This window comes from Egretta garzetta, unplaced genomic scaffold (genome assembly GCF_000687185.1).
Source record: "Egretta garzetta isolate BGI_Z169 unplaced genomic scaffold, ASM68718v1 scaffold203, whole genome shotgun sequence".
Taxonomy (NCBI): Eukaryota; Metazoa; Chordata; class Aves; order Pelecaniformes; family Ardeidae; genus Egretta; species Egretta garzetta.
In genome coordinates this window covers 392532-412733 of record NW_009259235.1, presented here as the reverse complement: position 1 = coordinate 412733, position 20202 = coordinate 392532, and the positions used below count along the sequence as shown (strand labels likewise).

The window sequence follows — 20202 nt, the reverse complement described above, 5'->3', positions numbered from 1 at the left end:
AGTAGCCGGAGGACGGGGCTGGCCGCCGGGGACCCCCCGGAGAGCCAGGCGCCCCCCGAGGGCTTTGTGAACGCCGTCTTCCTCTTCTCCCCTTGCCCCCACTCGCGGAGGGAGCTGCGGCAGTTCGTGTGGGGGAGCGATGCCCCTTCCTCCCCCAGCGAGCTGCCCACGGCTCAGGAGCTGGCAGAGAAACTCCTGCCCAGGAGTGTCCGGGAGTTGATTGCAGACCAGAAAATCACGCTCTTCTGGGTGGACACGGCCGAGTGGTCTCAGGTAACTGCAAATACCAGTGGGCCATCTTCTACCCTGCCCCCCTGTATAGGAAGGGAGAGCAGTTCTATGCTGTAGTCTTCGAGTGGTAGGGACAGGTCTTCATGCCATGTAATCTTGTTCAGTAAGACACTGAAAATTGGAGTGGTAGTTCTCCCTGTGGAGACAGAGATATATCGGCAGTTGAGCAATTGTACAGTGTTTACTGATGGGTCATCTTGTACTTTGAGTTAGGTGGGAGTTACAGCTATTCAGAATTGCAAATAAGCGATCTGACAGTTCAGGTGTCTAGATACGTGCTTGAAAATATGGGCCACTTCTTAATTCAGTGGGAATAGTGTTTTATTTATTGGGTTCCTGGTAAGGTATTAACCTTACTTATCTCCATAAAAATGCTTGGAAAGCACTGTGTTAAGATGTTCTGTATGCGTTTCTTATGCCACTTTTTCTAAAAGCTTGCAATATCTATTTGTTTGGGTGGATACTATCTCACTGCCAACATTAACTCGAGATCTCTTTGTTGTTTTATTTCAGCTGATCGAATCCCCAGATCATGTTGGATACTGGACAATGCTTGAACTGATTGGTCAGGTGGGAGGCACCATTTTGCCATCTGAAACCTTAGTGCAATGTTTGAGTCATCACAGGGCAGATCTTGCTCATGGTTTTCTTGGAGACTCAAGTTCCTCAGTGCCACAGACACTGCCTTGGACCATGCTTCCGCCGTTGGATGCGACTTTGAACTGCTTGTTCTCGAAGCCCTCTGTATTTCAAGCAGTATTCCCCCAGCAAGAAGGAACGTTGTTTCTCAGCATGCCTGGTAATAAAAAAAAAAAAAATAAAAAATTGGTGTGCATAATAATAACTGTGATCTACTGTGCAGGGTCCTTGAGTTTCCCTTGTGAACAGTATGTGTAGCAGTAACTTCAGATATTTAAGAGCCTGAGTTTTAAAAAAAAGTTCTGCATGTGCTTTAGTTCCTCTGATATGAGAGCTATTAGACCATATTTCTGATTTAGTCTCTTCAGTTTTCCATGCTTGCAGAAATTTGGATGCACGAAGAGTTTTTTTGCTGGCTCTGCCTTGTATAGATGTACACCCTTTTCTTCTACATATTTTGCCTCTGCTTCAATTTGGCTGAACTAAGAACAGAAATATAAAGCCCCTTCAAAAGAAAGTGGATGAGCTTTAAAACAACATGCAGTGCACATTGGCTCTTTCTTTAGTGGTCCCTTTATGTACTTAGCTCCTTCATGAGAGTTTGGGGAGATCAGTTCTGCAATACGCTTACTGCAGAGCTATTCCTGGTTTAATCTCAGATTTTATTTTTCTTGCATTGAAGTTTTTTCTTCATCTAGATGAAAAACCCATTTTACATTCTTTGGAACTTTATTGTATCCTTGCACAGGAGGGAAGAAGCAGGAAAGCTGTGCGGTGACTCTGGAACCCCTAGCCATGAGCCAAAGACCACTGCATTGTCCAGTCAACATCTTCCTGAAAGGTAGCTTGTCGAGTTGGACCTTGATGCAGGCTGGCCACTTCCTCACGGAGAGCTGGATCTTGCAGAGCTCACAGGCTAAGCAGACAGACTGCAACAGGTCACTGTTTCATCAGCTGTTAAGGATTCTAGTGACTGAAGAACTGCACATGGTAAATCTTTCTCTTTGCCTTAAACTAATGTCTGTTCTGTAATGAGCTGTGACAAAAGGGGTGACAGTGTATCATGTTGTGAAGGCAATAATAGTGGTATTTGTTGCACTGCGAATTGCTCATTTGGAACTAAATTCACAACATTCTTTAGAATATTCTTTAGAATAATTCTAAACATTCATGTAAGTCTATAACCTGTTTGTAAAGTATCTGTACTCCTTAGGTCTCTGTTTCTAGATAACATAGACTTTTCTTTTTTTTAATGTAGGTTGCTGAGGTGTCTCTATCTAAAACTTGGTGCCCCCGCACTGCTGTTTTATCACCACTTTCTGAGAGCACTGGAATTCTGACTATACTTGGTACCGAGAAGACTGCTGAAGTTCAGCGATGTGACCTTGAAGGAGCTGTAGTGGAGAACTCTTCCCAAGACCATGCTCTTCACCTCCCAGATGTTGTGAATAGTGTGTTGAGTAAAATTAACGCATCAGTGGAAGATTCTCTGGCCAGTATAGGTAGGTGTCAGGAAGTGCAAAACTTACCATCTTTTCATCATCTCTGGATTTGATTTGGAGTGAAAAAATCTAAAGCTAATGACTTCCACAGTGAGGAGTCTCTCATTTTTGGGACTTGTTAATTTTGTCTTGTCTTCTGTGGCTCAAGCCTTGTGATGTGAAGCAGAAATCTGCACTGGTGTACCTTTCTGTTTTATTGACAGAGCATTAGTTTCCATTAGCTTGTAGATAAAGCACAGCTACTTGTGCTTGGGGACAAGTTTTTAGAATGAGGTTTCCTAAAATGTGTCATATAGGCCATCCCTGTCCAGCAAAGTCTTTGGGTGTGGCTGCAAGGAGGCTGCTTTTAGCTGAGCTGTTTTGTGTTATAGTGAATCTTATGAGTCTCCATACCTGATGTTCTGGCTACTAAATTGCCCTTCTAGGATGTCCTGGTTTCAGCTGGGACAGAGTTATTTTTCTTCCTGGTAGCTGGCATAGTGCTGTGTTAAACCACAACACAGGAGCAAACATTAGGAAACCTCTGCTTTAGAGTCTCTGTGAAGGCTGGGACCTTCTGCCACTTTGTTTAGCTTCCTTCTAATTTTTTTTGTGTGTGTCTGCTCACAGGAGAAGAAACTCCTCTGCCAGAGTGGGTCCAACGGGAGCTGTCCCATACAGGGGGCTGGCATCCTTCAGTGCTTGAAGCGTGGTATCCTGCATCAAATGCTTGTGGAGCAAGCTCAGATCTGATGGAGTCATTCAGGTATTTTTCTGAAATGTCTCTGCGTAATAATCAAGGATTTCTGCTTCCTGTTAAGGGAGTATGTTGGTTGTCATAAGGGAGTATGTTGGATGTCAGTAGTGTTGGTCAGAGTTCTAGAATTAAATGCTCCTCTTAATGCTTTTATTTCTGTACTTGGTTTACTGTGTACTTTTGCTTCATTGTGTCTTGGTGTATATGACAAAAAGAACTGGGAACAGGCTATTTGGGTGGCAGTTTGTGTGGATTAAGATCCTGACAGTTTCAGGAGTGATATAGGTCACTTAAAATGACCTAAGCTACTTGGGCAAGTGTCAGACTTCACCTAATCTTACAGTTTGATAAGATCCACTGCAAGATACAGAAGATAATGGTTGTGTTATCACAGTTGGTATTTAGTAGGAATGAATAAGCCTGCTTTCTTCAGAGAGCTTGCTGAGTGAAACAGGGAAAAAAAGCCTAATGCAGGATAGCTTAGATAGCACAAAGCTGCTCGTGTAGTTTTGTGGCATGGGTCAGTGGCGTATCCATTCTACATCAGGCAACTCTTGCTATGCTTTTTTTCCAACTTGGTATGACCCTTAAGAGCGTGGTTTGGGTTTTTTCTATCTTTTTTAAGTAAGAGTTCTGGGGAGCAGGCGTTGGAAGAGTTACTAGTATGTGTTGCTTGTGCTATGTTGCTGTGGACTGGCACCTAGAAGAACCTGGTTCCTGTCCACTGGGAACAAGGAATATGCCTCCCCCTGCCATCTTTTTTGATGACTGTATCAAATGGCTCTTTATATAGGCTTCTTCAGGTTCCTTGTGCTAATGGGAAGGATGATGAAGAACAATCAGAAGTAGAACTCTCAGAAAGTCTATCTGAGCTGTACCAGAGAAAATTCAGTGAAACATCTGCTGCAGCTGGACCAGGAGATAACAAAAAAAGACGTATGTATACTTGGGAATATATGTGCGTGTTGTCAATTAAAGATGATAAAGACTTCTCACCAGGCCTTTTTAATGCATGAATGCTAGAGATCTGTACTCTCCTGAGTAGTGGCATGCTTTAGTTTTTTTTTTTTTATTTAGAGACAGCATCATTTACTTACTAATATTAGGATTGACCTTTAGTACAACCCAAATGACTCTAATTTAAGGCTGCACAGTGACTGACAAAACTGTTAAAAAGCAGCATGCAGAGCTCTGCAGTTTCACTAGTTGTTGAAATAGGGACCATTCCAACTAGTAAATACTGCAACCTCTCAACTTTTGCTCTGATTTGGAGAAATAAAACTTTATTCTAGAATAGAGTTTAATCATTACTTTTCAGTACACTAACCACAGTTGATTATACCCTGACCTGATGTATCCCTAAGTCTTGCTCTGCCAGCTATTTCTGTGACGATTGCTTCCTATATATGGTAACTTCTGATTATACCTATATAAGTTCCTATGCAGAGCAACAGTTTTCACCTGCTTTTTACTTGGAGAAGTAGCTCCTTGCTATGCTGTCTGTACCTTTATTTCATGGAGAAATACAAACCTTTTGTGCCATGTTTTCCACTATAAAGTTACTAATCTCAGTTGACAGTAATGCAGAATTATCTGTTGTGCTCTACCTTGGGTGGAATTCTTGTCCCAGTGTGTCTGATGGTAGAACTCCCTTTTTGTGGCGTTGCAGGTGGAGTTCCCCGAACTCCAGTCAGGCAGAAGATGAAGACCATGTCTAGATCTCTGCAGATGCTCAACGTAGCAAGATTGAATGTAAAAGCTCAGAAATTTCAACCTGATGGTGTGCCACCAACTGTGAACGAGAAGGTTCCACAGAAGCTTTCAGCAAAAAGATTGGATGAAAAGGTGGAAGAAAAGGCACTTAAAATATCAATAGGTGTGTGTTAAGTTTTCAGTCCTGATATTTGTAGGAGGTTATATGGGATTTTTATGGAAAGGAGGGGAATGGAGTATTGGGTGCTAGGCAGCAGATCAATGTTTGGGTTTCTGTATCTTCAGCTTGGCACAGAGTAGTTATTTTTTTCCCACCCTGCTCACAGTTAGTTTCTATAAATATTTACAACCCAGTGTTACAACTACTCCTGGGCTTAGTTTCCTGCCTTGTCTCAATCTGAAAAAAGCAATAAGGAACTATCTATTTTTTTATCAAAAGAAGTAGAGGGAAGCACTCATCAAGGGGTAACTGGAAATGTAGTCCCATTTACTAGTTATGCAGGAATAAAGGGAATTTGACTGCTACAGTACCTGAATGCTTGCTGATCTACTTGGAGCTAAGCTTCTGTTAGTGTTCTATGGTCTGGATGCATCTTTGCTGGAGAAAATCTTTTTGATGACCTCTGTTCCCCTCTTCAGCTGGAATGAGTGTTTTATCAGTAAGGTGTGATGAACAGGCATTTAGTTAACTTAGACTAATTCCCTTGCAGACTTCAAAACTGAGGAGGAACTGCAGTCCCATTTAATTGCAAGCTACCAGAAGGCTGTTGGTGATGGAGTTCTTTCATCTGTGTGTGCCCAGAATATGATCACGGCCATTAAAAGGTTCTTGAAAGTACACGATGCCAAAGAGAAAGAGGTAGGTAAGGGCATGTGGGCAGGGTTGTTACTGATCTGGAAACTAAAGCTTTTGCTATTTCATATTTGTTTATGCACAGTTGTGTATAGTCCAAACCAGAACCACTAACTACTTCTATCCGTGCCAACTCAATAGTGAAAAACTGTAAGTAGTTGTAAAGAATGTACGAAAATCCAGTTATCAGTTTACAGCTTTGCTAAAGGTTTGCAACAGATATCTTTTTCCTTTACATTGACCTCATTCTGAATTCTAATTTCAGTTACAGACAGTATTAAAAAAAAATGCGTTCTTGCAAACCATGTTTTAAAAAAGGTGCATCTTCTGGTTGTGCTTTACATGTCAAATTTAGGCCTACTGCTTCTCCAGGAAAGGGAAATAGTTCAGAATATTTCTTACTATAAACAGAGTTAAAGATTGTAACTCACTGAAACCAAAATTGGTAAACTTGTGAATAGTTGAAAAAAATACTGTGATAGACAAATCCATAGTTACTGAATAAGGCCTGAAGCTGCAAGCAAGTGACCTTCTTTGTGACTTCAAGCTATACATTCTTCTATGTCTCATGTCATCATTACTTTGCTACTGAAAGAAAAAGAGAATTCCTTTCCTTGAAGGAGAAGAAAAAAATTGAGCTATTCCCAAAAGAATAGGTCAAGATAGGAGCAGGGAAAAACCTATCCTGCAGACAGGGAGCAGACTTGAAGTTTTTGCTGTAATTCTGTGTGTCTGCAGGTGGCCTGTGTGGAAAGAGTCAGAAACCATCTCCTGAAGACTAGCAAAATGCTCAGACAACAGCACGGCTCGCAGAAGGAGACCAAAGTCAGAGAGTATGAGGCGCTTTACTTCATCTTCTGAGATACTGTGGAGTTGGTTAGCAGTTTTTAATGGTGGCTTTTTTTATAAGTGGAAAAATATTTACATGGGGTAAATACTCCAAGGAGAATATCTGGTTACAGTAAAAACATTTCATTAAATACAAATATACATATGATGTATGATGACCATTGCAACTTATATCTGAAATGAGGCCTCTCCGCTGCCACCATAATGAAATGCTAACCAAATTATGCAGTCAAAAGGAGTCACTTTGCTCAAAAAAGCAATGGGAGGCATACCTTTTGCAGTAAATGTTTCTACCAGAAGAAAAAGCAGTGAATGACTACTTGTTTTCTTAGGTGCCGACTTCAGGTATTTTTGCGCCTTGAGTTATGTCTTCAGTGCCCTTCACTGCAAAGCAACGCTGATGAAATGGAGCAGCTGTTAGAAGAGGCAAGTAAATTATAGGCCAGGTTGTGTTTCTGCATGGCACTAGAAATGCAGACCTGGAACCTGTAGTTTTTCCCTTGGTTTTACTGTAACACTTTATATTCCTTGCTAAAAAAATCTGGTGTTGCAACTGTCACAACTTCGTTTTCCCACCTGACTTTCTCTTCCAGATGACAGATATGCTGCGCATTTTATGTCTGACTGAAGACCCAGGGTATCTTACAAAGTTTCTAGAGGAAATACTAGAATTGTAAGTTCTCTAGTGTGACTTAAATGTTGTTGGGACTGTGGTTTTGATTGAATATCTTTGAGAAAACGGCAATCTACAGCTTTGATTTACTGCATCTTTGTAATTTTCAGAAGTTTAGACATATTCTGTTTGTGACACTTGTATCTTGATTAAAGAAAAAGTAGCTGATAAGCAAGAAAACTAATGAAAAAAACCCGGTTGATTTTCAGTTGCTTTTTTTAATTGACACTTAAGAACAAAGATTTAGTTCCAACCTTGGGATTGAAACTGACAGTTTTGTGGGGCATTGTATTTGATATGGGTTCTCTTTGATGCTCTAGGTATATGAAGTCTATACCAAAGACCCTTGGAGATATTTACTATGGTCTTGGTTCACAAATACCCCCGAAGCTGGCATCTGTTCTGCCTTCAGACTTCTTCAGTGATGACTCCATGACTCTGGATAGCAAGTCTCCCGGCCTTCCACTGTCTTTATCATCTGCCTTAACTCCCAGCGCTGTTTGCCTACACAGTGAGAGTGATCAGCTGGAGGAGCTGCGCACCAGATCTGCCAAAAAGAGAAGGTAACAATTCCAAATAGGAGGCAGCTTGTTGCAGTCTGGGCTGTGGCTGAAGGACTTACCTACATTACAGCTCAGTCATCTTTGTTTCTGTTGCTGGGTACCTAGTTGGGGCAAGCTGACACCTGCTTGATAGGTCTGCAACCCTGAGAGAAATATTAAGGGCTCCTGGTTTTCATTTTAAGTTACTATTGTTGACATATGAAAGTGTAATCTTGATTGTGTATGCGTATCTTATGCACAAGTAGAGTTCATAAGCATCTTCCATGAGAGGAAGAGGATGTTCCACTGTGCAGTACATGACCCTATATTGTTAAAGTTAAAACAGTGATTTACTGTAGTTGTCTACACTGGGGATCCTGTGTACATCTTTGCAAATTGTGAAATGAGCTTTAATACCAACCTTAAAGTTAGGTATAGCTATGCAAGTCATCTTTCAATGTTGTAACTTAAGCGAGGTACCAGTGCAGAGAATTTGGAATCTGAATTTAGGTGTAGACTTCCTATCTTTAGAGTCAATCCCAAGTTTAATTGTCATTAGGTTGATGTCAACACTTCTGATCTTATTTTAACTTAATCTTTTTGTACTTTCTAAAGGAATAACGTATTGGCCAGACACAGGAGCATGACAGAAGCACCGCAGAATTTGCGTCAAATTGAGATTCCCAAGATAGCCAAGAATCCCATCAGAAAGGTAAAACCCTTCCAAAAGGGTTGCTTCTGCAGGGGTGCAGCAATGTTGTGAAGTGACACTTGAATGCAAAGTCTTTTGCTCTGTATTCACTAAGTATGTACACCCTGTATCAGCACTACAGAGATCAAAATCGTTTTGAAGGAGAAACTGAAATAATATGTGGTTCAGAGCTTACAGTTAATATTCCTAATAGTTAAACGTAACATTAAACTGCTGGTGAGGCTAACTTCTTTTTTGTTTCAGGAGAACTCGCGTTCTTACATTGCCTCTGAGAAGTCCCAACAAATGCCTTTGTTGCAGAAAGAAGCAGTGCAAGGTATATTATATTGACTTCTAGCTTTTCCATGGAAAGGTGTCTTCAGCACATGTTTTCCCTGTAAATTTTAGTGAGCTGTGATGAAATTATGCTGAAGCATGCTGGAAAGCTGAAGGAAGTTTTGCTGAATTCTGCAAAAACTCTGAGGAAAAAATAATCTCTATATTTTGTATGTGGTCACATGCAAAAAATTTGAATCATTTATCCTTCAAAGAAAAAATTTCAATTCTTTGTTGAATCTTGCAATTACTTCCATCTTTTCTGTTCTGAAACAAAAAAAGTGAGGACAAGAGTCCATATCTGGAAACAGGATGTCTCTGCAAAACACTTAATAAAATTCAATCCCACCTGCATCCTCTGAGCCTACATTTGCTTCAGTTGAGATTTTGTAGCTCACTTAATGGTACTCAATCTGGGACACTTGACTGGCTGCTTTTTCTGTTATGGCATCTGCTTGTAGCTTATTGCTGGAATAATGCAAATTTGTAAGAGAAGTCCAGGATGGATTTAGAGGAGGATGTGTTCCAGTAGCAGAAAAACATTTTTTTCAATGCTTTGTGGCCTCTAAAAAGTTGGGTTTGTACAGTAGTATGTGATGTTCCCATCTCTAGTGGCCTGACAAAATTATCTTCCTATAATTTTTTTCTCTCTTTTCCCCCTTTTCCTTTTAATCTGATAATTTCATGCTTTGTCTTGCCTCACAGAGGTTACAAAGGTAAGGAGGAACCTCTTTAATGAGGAGATACTTTCACCATCGAAAAGGTCTATGAAGAAGATGCCTAGAAGCCAGTCAGTGTCTGCTGTGGAAGGCCTAAGATACAAATGTGCTGATGAAGGCACTAAAGGTAGGACATAACTTGTACATGTAGGGTTGTTGCAGAAGAACTTTTGCTAAAATTCCTGTTCTTGTGTCCTCAGTTCTATGAAACAACTAATAACACTATGTTTTTAACGAAGGAGAAAATATTTTAGATCAATGCTGTAGTGCTTGGATAGTGAATAGGGTGGTATTGAAACAGAAACCCGTTTTCTTTTACTGAACTCTACACCTCATAAAGAAAACAAATATTAAAAATCCTTGGTTAAAAAAGGATCTGTGAATGAAAGATGAAGAATCTCAGTAGGTTAATTGTCTGACACAATCAGTACTATTAATAAATAATATTGAGGGAGTGGGAAGGGAGCATAGACACTGGACCCTGAGATATGATGATAGCTAATGAGTGCACAATGACTCCATATTGGCTGTCATTCTTAAACTGAAGTCTGTACAAAATTATTTATTTGTCCTAACTGGTTTATAATTGTGCAGTGTTATAGCTCTTGCTTAATTTTTTTTTTTTTAGATCATCGCAAGTTATTGACCAAGAGAGTTGCAGAAACACCACTACATAAACAGGTCTCCAGGAGACTACTACATAAGCAAATCAAAGGCCGGTGAGTAAGCTATTCCTGAATTTCTTCAATAAGGACTGGATATTTAATTAATGGCTTGTGAGCACAAGAACCAGATATCTTTGTGGTCACAGTCTTGTCTTCACCTATGGCAGCCAGAGAACCGGTGGTGACTAAATTCTGTTGTCTGAATAGGGAGAAATGCTGTTTATTTCGTTGTATAAGTCAGGGCACTTTAATTCCTGCAGCAAACTGCTGTTAAGGTTTAGTTGCTGCTTCAAGGGCTGGTGAAGAAAAGGCCTGTGCTGTCATTTGTGGAGTCCAGGCTGAAATTTAGCATTTATTTCCATGTAGAACTGTTACCTAATACCACAGCTACACAGTTACTCATACTCAGTCAAATGTTAATAGGAGGCAAAGTGCTTACTGATTGCTCACTGAGAGCATATTGTTGCCCACAAAGTAGTATATTGTTGTAGAATAGGGTATTGCTTTTCAGTCTTTATGGTAAGTTCTGGTTTTGTAAATGTGAGCAATATGCTAAGTCCAGAATGTTTGCTGTTTCTCAAGGTCTTCTGATCCAGGTTGTGACACCGGTGTTGTGGAAGAGTCTCCAGAGAAGGCCATGAATGGTAAGCACTGATTTTTATTTTTGATTAAAGGTGGTTTTTCTGTGTCGTAGCTCATAAGATGAGCATGCCTCAATTTAGGTAATGCATGAGTAATCAGTACAAAAGTATTGTACTGTTCTGTTAGTGGAGCACAGTCTCCTCTGATAGAGCCACTTGCTGCGTACTGCTTTGACATCCCTGTATGGTAGACTTAAAGGTAGATAGTAACTCTCTTAAATGAAAAAATATGAAGGTCTTTGAGGGTGAACAAGATTCTGAGTTGCTATAATTACTGTCAAACTAGCACATGCAGGGGTTTTTTTTAACATAACCTCAACTTGTGCAACCCTGATGTTGCTCTTATTGCTCCTGTAACAGCCACCTGGCTCTGTGCAGTGTCTCTTATGTTGGCTACTGCTGTTTCTTGTCCCCAGGAATTAAGAAGAAAACAGAATGGTTGGGCAAGCAGGAAGATAAAATCAGTAGTAAAAAGAGACAGGAAAATTAACTGGTCATGTAACCTGAATTGAACATGGCTTTTCTAGCATTCCTTTCCATATAGTTGCTAGAGAAGGATGAGAGTAATCATGACTTAGGGGAGGGGACATTGTGATTTGGAAGGAGACTCGTACACATTAATATTCCAGATCCACAAGAAAGTTGAAGCTTTCTTCTTCACACACTTGCCTCCCTACGTGAGATAGTTAGCTGTATGGAAGTTTCGTCTTGGATTGTGTTCTTTTCAGTTATGAACTATTCCTAAAGATGTGCCCATTGTTGAAGGAGAAAGAAGGCTCAATCTCCAATATCCTTACCTTTTCAGAAACAGGTTTGAGAAGAAGCCCACGCATCAAACAACTGTCTTTGAATAGGACCTGCTCTGGTGTTTTCTATTCTGCTACACAGCCCAGCTCAAAAAATTCACAGCGGGTCCATCAGAGGCAAGAAGAGGAGGGCTGTACACCACAGGATGTAGAAGGTACTGAATGGGATTTGAGCAGGCTGATACTCCTGATCTGAAAAGCTGGTATGGATGGCTCTAAGTTTGATTTGGCTGTACAAGAGACTGCAAGAAGCTAAGAGCTATTGTGTAACATCTTCTGTAGACAGAAATTCAGCCCCAGTAATTATGTTTGAATTGGGAATCTGAATTTGCAGGATGGTAAGGCAGCTATTGCTATGATGAATACGCTGCCAACTTAAGAAACCAGTCAGGCCCATCTAACAGAATACCACTGATTGTCAGTCTTCATTCCTTAAATGCAGTGAAAATCCTGTAAAATATGGGACAGAAACCCTAAAGCTACTTTCAGTCTACTCTGTGGCAGCATAAAGCAATGACTGATGGGATCTTCTTTGCTGGCTTTCTCAGTAGGATTATCGGCTATAAATGGTGACATTTAGTTCTTTATATTATACTTACTTGAATCCTTAGTCATGAACCAGAACTTTCTTAAGCTACAAGCTATAAATAGAATAAGAGGCTGAACTGTTTTGTACTTTTTTTCCACTAGAGCACTCTTTCTACAGATGGATATTAATTTCATATTGGGAAATTACAATAATTCTGGTGAAGCCTTAATGTTTGGCTAGAAAAGAACATGCCAGGGCTATAGGCTTTGTACACTACTTGTCCATACATCTGAAGTGATCGAGACAAATGTTCTTGGCAGGTTACTTGGTGTTAGTTGAATTGTACTGTTCCACTTTACAGGTGTTAAGTGGCATTCAGAGAGCCCCACTGTCCAGACTCCCAAGAGGTTTTTCTTCGGTGCAGTCATTGACGCATGTAGCTCTGCAGTGAAGCGTTCACCTGGAAGGAGGAGGACAAGAAAAGATTCCTTACACTTAGAGGACCTGACTGCCTGTCAGGTAGAAATGCTTACCTCCCTCCTTTCCCATCCCCTTTTTCTACTTGTGTTTAGTGAGTCCTACACATCTTAAATTTAGTGTTTAAGTCTAATCAAATGTTTTTTGTTTTAAATACTGAGAAATAAATATCAAGAGGGGTAGATAATACTGCTGGAATAGAACAAGTGCAATTCTTTATTTTTGAATATATATTATTTGAATATATTCTTTTTTCTTGATTTATTTTTTTCCTTTGCAGACTCCTAGAAAAACACCTCATAAATTTGCCCAGAAGCCACTGAATTCTGCCAGTAAGCTACCAAGGAGATCACCTCGCATTCTCCACAGGACACCACAGAAGCTGGAGAAGACTCCTGGCAAAAGTCCAGCTGCTAAGCAGACTGCAGCTAAGTGTTTGGGAAAGTACTTCTCTCATCCTGTACAAAGGGTGAAGTCACCATCTGCATTAAGTGAAAGTAAGAGGGTTCACTTACTGCAAGTAACTTCTAAGGATTCTCCAGCAGAAGGACTTTCTCCTCCTTGTGAAGAGGCTGGCTTACAAATACCAGAACATGAAGGGTTTGCAGTGCTCAGTGCCTCATTATTACCTCTGACAGATTCAAATCCACCTGCTTCTTCCCCTTCTGCTGTCCAGGAAAGATGTTTTACAGAACTGCAGACTCCAAGATGTTCATTGAGATACCTCTCAGAATTAGCATCTCCTGTTGGTACTCGGAGGCAAATCCTCACACAGGAAATTCAGGTGCAGTCAGATCTGTTATCTCAAGCAATTAAAAGTACTCCCAGGAAACCTGAAGATCCAGGTTCAAAATTTTGTACCAGCCCACTGAGTGCAGAAGTATCACAGCTTGCTGTGAGGCTAGATCCTCCCTTCAGCTCCCCTCTCCGTGAAAGTTCCGTGAACACTGTGGCAATCTGCTCTCCTTCCCACGCACAGGCTAGGGAGCCTGACTGGGAAGTTAGTGCATCAGAACAGTCTTTTCAAAAATCTCCAGGTATTACTGGCACTTCACTGAAGTCTCTGCTTCACACACCCAAGCAGGCCAAATGTGAGCCAAATTCTGGAGGAGAGAACCTCACACTTGCATGTGCAACGCCTTCTAAAAATAAGGACAGTCAACACGATAATGGTGGTAATTCTTCTGTAGAAAGCCTCCAGCTTTGTCAGTCCCAAGTTACTGAAAATACCCATGTATTGGAGAAAAATAAACAGATGGATGTAGCATCGCAAAAATCTTCTCCAAGAGAGGACTCTGGAAACTTGGAAAAGCGTTTGTCTCCAAAGCCTTCTGCTGGAGGGGAGGTACATGCACAGAATAATGAGATGGAGTGTGAGCAATTGGTTAAGGAGGGGAACTCCAGTACAAACACCTGTGAGTCCTTCCTAAGTAGTTCTCAAACAGTTAGTGATGACTTGGAACCAAGAACCCTTCTGAGAGAAGAATATATGGGGCTGAAGGCTCCAAGTCTTAAGGGACACTCCAGATTTGCCTTGAATACTTCGCCTCCCTGTCCGAAGTCTGTTTCTGCCTATTCTTTACGCTGCACTGCAGACAGGAGACAGCGGGAGGCTGCAGCACGGATGGGAAATCCTCAACTTCTACCCAAGTTCTCTACTCCTAAAAGCCGTTGCAAACTGCCTTCTGCTAGCCCACCAACTTACGAAGTTGAACTTGAAATGCAAGCTTCAGGCCTGCCCAAACTTCGCATTAAGAAAATTGGCTCTTGCTCATCATTGGAAGTTCAACCTGAAGCAAGCACCAGCAAACCCAAGGGAGGGGAAAGCCCCTTTGCTGATCTTGCTATGACCTGGTGTAGCAAGCACCCGGGAAAACTCGCAGCTGCCTGTGTTTCACCGTCCTGTTTTCGCTCTTTCCACAGTACGCCTGGGAAAGGTGGAGGACAGACCTACATATGCCAGTCATACACCCCAACAAGCTGTGCCTCTAATGCCACTTCCCCGTCCCCCTTAGAAGCAGGAGTTCCCCAGACACCTTCTCCAAGGCAGAAGGGGAAGACTACCCCCGATGCTATCAATGATTGGCCTCGAAGAAAGAGAGCTGCGGGCAGCACTGCTAATGCTAGCTGTGGTCAAAGTGAGAAGAATTCTGATAGAGAGAAGAGAATGTCAACAGGCAGAGAAGGAGAGATGAAGATCTTGGAGCATGGCAGCAGCAAAGTAACAAATACTCTAGGGGAATTTGAACTGGAAGGGATTTACAGGCTCCAGGATCAGGCATCTCCTAGTGACTCTGAACCCAGGGCTGATGAGGACTCTGCCATGGGAGCTTTTGGCTTGAAATCACGGAAGCGGGTCTTTACGTATCTATCTCCAGAAAAGGAGAGGAATCATGATGCCAAGAGATCTTGCACTGATAGATGCAACTTGGATCTCACTGGCTTCTCCACAGATGAGGGCCACAGAAGCAAATCAGGGACAGACTCTGTACTTCCTGAGAAACCAGGAGCATGTGCGCTCGTAACTCTCGAGCAGCATGGTTGTGTAGGGGATGATGATGTCTTCCTTTTGTCAGGTAAGTAAGTGGCATGAGTGACATTCCATTGAAATTTAGAAACGGTTAAAAATGTGGGGTAGACAAAGACAAGAACACAATTGTTGCCTTGCTAGCAGTAATGTTGTGTTGGTAGGTATTTAAGTTTTAGCTACCTTTTAAGTTTAAACTACCTCTTTGTTTTTGCTGTGGGTACAGGTGATTCAGCTGACCTTGGTGAAACAGGCAGCCTTGGCTCTGTAAGCAAGGCCTTGTGAATTTCAAATACTTAATGTGGTATTGTTCGAGAAATTGCATGTTACAGGGGACTATGGCAGGTGTTCTGTAGTCATTGCATGCCCTGAAGCATTAAGCTTCAGTGTCTGTTTCCTCTGGGGAGGAAAGGTTTTGTTGGCAGAGGCAATGTCCTGCTGACTCAACAGGTATCACTGAGAAAAATGGGCAAACTTTAAAGCAACATTAGTCCATACTCAGGACACAAAATGATAGCAGTATTTAGCCTTAAGATAGTTCTGTAAGAGACCCTCTGTACCTACAGACCTTGTTTTTGTATTTACAGACCATTGTGGTTATAAGTTTTCTTCCTGGACATGAGTTAACTGAAGAGCAACTACATTTAGCATGAGTGAACTACTTTTCTACTAAGCCACCTAAGAAAATCGGACATGAGTTAACTGAAGAGCAACTACATTTAGAGTGAACTACTTTTCTGCTAAGCCACCTAAGAAAATTAAATGCTCCAAGAGCAAATTCCAGACTGCTGTTTACCTTTCTTGGTGCCAGCCTAGATTTTGTCTGATAAAGTGTCGTTTGTAGTGATGGAAGTTTTGAGGGAGAATAAAGGCTGTGTATGAGACTTGCCTGAAAGCACTCTTGAGTTGTCAGTTTGCTGCAGCATCTTGCTGTCCTTCTCCAGGCTCTACTCCACCAGTGAAGAGCGCGCTCTCCGCTAGCAGCCTTCTCGCGCTGACCCAGTCTCCACTGCTGTGCCAGGGACAGACACCACCATCTCGGAGAAAGTGTGTTCAAGGTAAGCACCTGTGCTGTAAGGAAAGGCAGGGCTCGAGCAGAGTAGGTGTGCTTTCTGCTTGCCTGAAACTAAATGAGAACAAAAGCATACTGTGCTAGGGGTTGGTCTTGGTGCAGAAAGCCTGTGGCTGTAGCTGCCACTCCTCTGTCCAGTATCTCCACCTTACACTTCAAGAAACTTGGCATGAACTGTGAAGCTTGGAAGGGAGGGGAGATAGCAATGAAGAAAGAATAGTGTAGTAGGAAGTGCAGCTTAGGGTTCTTGTTGTTTCCAGGTGGTATTTAGCTACTTGGAGTCACCAGTAAACTTTGGCAATCTGTGGCTTTAATTTATTCTTTCTGTTTTGTAGAAGAGGAATCCGATGCCTTCCAAATTGCTGCCAACCAGGAGCTGTCTCCATTCCACATCATGGCTTCCAGGAGGCGTTCCCTTAGCAGGACTTACTCACGGAAAAAGCTGCTTAGCTGAAGTTTGGAGCCGGAACAGTATGGGAAACTTTGCATTATCCCAGCTGTACAACATACTTTTTAACAAGGACCTTACATGTGGTGCTAGACTGGAGCTGTCTTGTGTTGGTAGGAGACTGGATGCAAGCATATGACTGTGGAAATAAGGATCACTCTAAAAGTTGTTTTTTAACCTCAATTGCAGCATCTCTCCATCCATTCAAAGCCTAGCTCGGTCTTTCTGGCACTTCTCCTGCATGCGGTAGCTGAGTTCTGCAGTGAAGGTTCATTTCTGCTAGGTAAAGCGGGAGAATTGTCACTTTTCTACAGCTTTCTTGTAAAATAAACTGATGTGAATTTTCACTGTGTCACTTAATCAGAAATCTGCCTTTAGCCCAAGTGATGGGTGAGGGATTGAGGCTGCAGGAGGAAGGATGCCAGAGGTGAATGGGTTCAAAACCAGCTGCATGCTCCTGCTGTGTATCTTGTCCTGATACTAACTGGATCATCCCTCTGTTAGCTGCATCCAGTTTGCCACAACTTGGTGGGAAAATAACAAGCAAATTAACTCTGGCGGATTCATGAGTGAATTACTCAAAAATACTTGACAAATGCCAAGAGCACAGAGGAGGGGAAAGATAACTTGGTTGGGAACAGGGAAGGAGAGGAGTTTGATTTCTTCCTCTTTGTAGATCACAAATGGTTTGGTGTGTCTGCTCCTGGCTGCTGCTGGGTAAGGAGGTGCTGATGGAGTAACTTCATTGTCCTTTTCTGCAAACTTGCAGTGAGCCAGAGAGGACGGGCTGGGGAAACTTCCTTGAGAGGTAAAAGTTGATGGAATAAACTGGAGATGACAATTCAAAACCTGCTCTTTACCTAACCAAGTTACTGATTAAATAGTGACTTAGTTGCCTATGAAACCCATGCTTGCATTCTAACCCCATGAAGACAGCAGGAGCTGTGATTCGGTGCCTGAGACATAGCCTGCAAGGGGCTGTAATTGTGCATTATCTTGGAAGGGCTGAGTTTCTCCCTTAGGATAGCAGTCTCTGTGCACAGCAGGGTATCGGGGAAGTCGCCCTGCTGTGTCTAGTGAATGCACAGGAAGCAGAGAACTATGAAGATAGCGTGAGGTCATCCTGAAACCTCTAAGGCTTTGAGGGGCTAGGTAGTACTGAATGGAATTTGTTTCCTGGAAATGCTGACACTTTCTCTCTGCCAAAGAGGAGGAATGATGTGCTTACCAGCAATTGTTTTGCTTGTGGGAGAGGTGCACCTGCTTCAGGGATGTGGATTGATACATGAGCACAGACCTCTGAGACTACTACTTACTTCCTCGAAGGATGGATTCTTCTTTCCTTTGGTGAAGATCTTTAACAGCAGAAAATAAAGGCTCTGAACTTAAACCTTGTGCAGCTCAGCCACTCCCAGAGCCCTCAGTACTGCCCCACCCCTACAGGCAAGACTGATATGCAGGAGGAAGATCAGGCGGTTCCTACTTCAGATGCTGGCTTTCAACATGGTGCATGTTACTCACATGGTAGTTGTGGTAGCTGTGCTCATGATTTTGGGCTGAAGCAGTGGCTTGCTTTTTGGGGTCAGGTAGCCAAGCTGCTGTTTTTCCCCCTTGCCCTTCTTAAAGTAGGTACCTGGGCTTTCATTTTGTGCTCTAACAGAGTTACACTTATGTCCCCTTTCCTGAGGTGGATGGTGGTGGTGTTAAGTTGCAGGACTGTACTTAATCTCCCTTACATTCAGACAGGAAGTTTTCCCAAGAGTAAGAACAATGCTGCTTAAAGCAGCTTATAGGCTGGAGCAGAAAATGGCACTGAGCCAGGATTGCTTTTATCCTGGATGCTTCAGACAATTCTGCTGCTGTCTGGAGAAGCTTTTTCTGCAGCAACTCAATGTAGGAAGCCTACCAGCTCTGACTGTGAGCACTTACAAAGCAGGTACTTAAACATTAAGGCAATGCTGTGACAGCAGCTGAGTTCCCATGCAGTGAGGTTTAAATAGAACTCCTTTCCTACATACCCGAAGTGACGAATGGAGCCTCTGACAAGTGACTGCTTCATAAAACTCACTCCGCTTTATTAGAAAAGTTACAGTAGAAATGTAAAAAAACCCAAAGTTACTACAAAAAAATCTATGTACAAGTTCTGCAGGACTGCAGAACATCTCCCTCCAAGGCTGAGCAAGCCCTGCAGCAGAGGTTTCCAAACTGTAAACAAGTTTTTAGTGTTAGAGGCCAGGGTGGGAGGTATCTCCCACTTCCCAGTGTTTAACCTGCTGAGGGTGCAGGGGGAAAGGTGTCCAGTCAGCACTGCCTACACTGGCAGCAACACAGGGAATGCAGGCTGATCCTTATTTCCCTTATAATGAAAAGTAACTTTTTTTTTTTTTTTTTTTTTTTTGCCCCCTCAGGCCTCTGAAATGTAACAGGTTTGTAGCCAGGCTGGCTTGTGGGCAGAAAGGCTCTTAAGCTCACGTCAGCTCCTCCCTGCCCTGTGCCAGGTAAGTGTTAAGCCTATGTCTAGAGTGGGTTTTTCCTCACGTCTATCATTGCTGGGTGGTAAGGCACTGGGGTCACGTTCAGGCTGGCTCGGCGCGGCTCCCGGCGGGGCTTGGAGGCAGGAGCAAGGCTCCGTGGCGGATGCACCTCGTGGGGCTGCCCCGCTCTCAGCGAGTGCTCGGCTTCCCTCAGCCGAAGGTCCCCGGGGCTGTCGTTGGGCAGGGAGGAACGCCTCCATGTCGATGGCAAAGGGGCATGTACCAGGTCCCTGCTCTCATCCCTGACCCGATGGCTTTCTTCAGCGATGGCCAGAGGCATGGGCTGTTCCCCAAGGCTGGATTCCTCGCAGGTCCCGAGTGGAGGGGGAGCTCTGTCCCCAGCCCCGTGAATGCTTCTTTCCATCCCTGCTGGGAAAGATTGGAGGTACAGGGAGATGAGTATCAGGATCTTTACTTTTCTCATCAAAATAGTGCCTGTAGAGCACTTGCCCAAGGCCAGGAATGGCCTGCAGTGCTCCCGACTGTTCCAAGCTCTCACTGCCAGGAAAAGGAATTTAAACTCCCTTCCTCTTAACTTGGCTAGGAACAGCAAAGGTCTCCTCACCTTTGGTCTGTCCAGGATGAAGGTTCATGTTACTCAGCCTCTGGTTCAGCTCCTGGTTTGCCCACATATAACGGCTCAGCTCCTTTTCCAGCACCTGAATCCTCATCTCATACTGCAGCTTGCTGCTGGCCAGCCCCTCATCCATGTGCTCTACAAGGGAAAAAAAGGCCATTTCAAGCTGCAAGCCCTGTGAGAGATGAAAGCTGTGCCACTGCTGCCCGTTTCAGGAGCTGGGTGGTTACCACGGCTCTGCTGGAGCAGTAACTGCATGTTCTGCTCGTGCTCCTTCTGCTGCAGGGTGAGCTGACGGTCCATCTCCAGTCGCTGGCGTTCCACGGCTGCCTCCAGCCAGTACACCAGCTGGCGCTGCTCCTCCCGCGCCCCTTCCACCTCC

At 43.0% G+C, this 20202-nt stretch overlaps 2 protein-coding genes across 3 annotated transcripts in view; one reads left to right on the top strand and one right to left on the bottom strand.

Annotated features, from left to right (window-relative positions):
• The first annotated feature begins 6 nt into the window (after positions 1–6).
• On the top strand, positions 7–19167 carry TICRR (TOPBP1 interacting checkpoint and replication regulator). 2 transcript variants are annotated; one of them, XR_004841614.1, is made up of 23 exons: positions 192–273; positions 805–1090; positions 1679–1920; positions 2189–2432; positions 3042–3177; positions 3962–4104; positions 4838–5044; positions 5592–5740; positions 6473–6567; positions 6916–7009; positions 7177–7256; positions 7577–7819; positions 8414–8510; positions 8754–8826; positions 9531–9671; positions 10173–10263; positions 10792–10853; positions 11656–11811; positions 12547–12704; positions 12943–15238; positions 16134–16247; positions 16597–16992; positions 19118–19167. XR_004841614.1 is itself a non-coding variant. In XM_035891462.1 (22 exons), exons 2-22 carry the CDS (start codon positions 841–843, stop codon positions 16713–16715), a joined length of 5190 nt encoding a protein of 1729 aa, XP_035747355.1. In that variant the 5' UTR covers positions 7–273; positions 805–840; the 3' UTR covers positions 16716–18069. The 2 variants fall into 2 exon arrangements, 1 of the variants encoding a protein (XP_035747355.1); XM_035891462.1 differs by lacking the exon at positions 19118–19167 and having other exon boundaries at positions 7–273; positions 16597–18069.
• The window catches only part of KIF7 (kinesin family member 7), a 10569-nt gene continuing 9509 nt past the window's right edge, over positions 19143–20202 (bottom strand). Inside the window, 3 exon segments of the mRNA XM_035891464.1 lie at positions 19143–19612; positions 19809–19958; positions 20051–20165. Coding sequence (XP_035747357.1) covers positions 19227–19612; positions 19809–19958; positions 20051–20165 — 651 coding nt within the window. The 3' untranslated portion in view covers positions 19143–19226.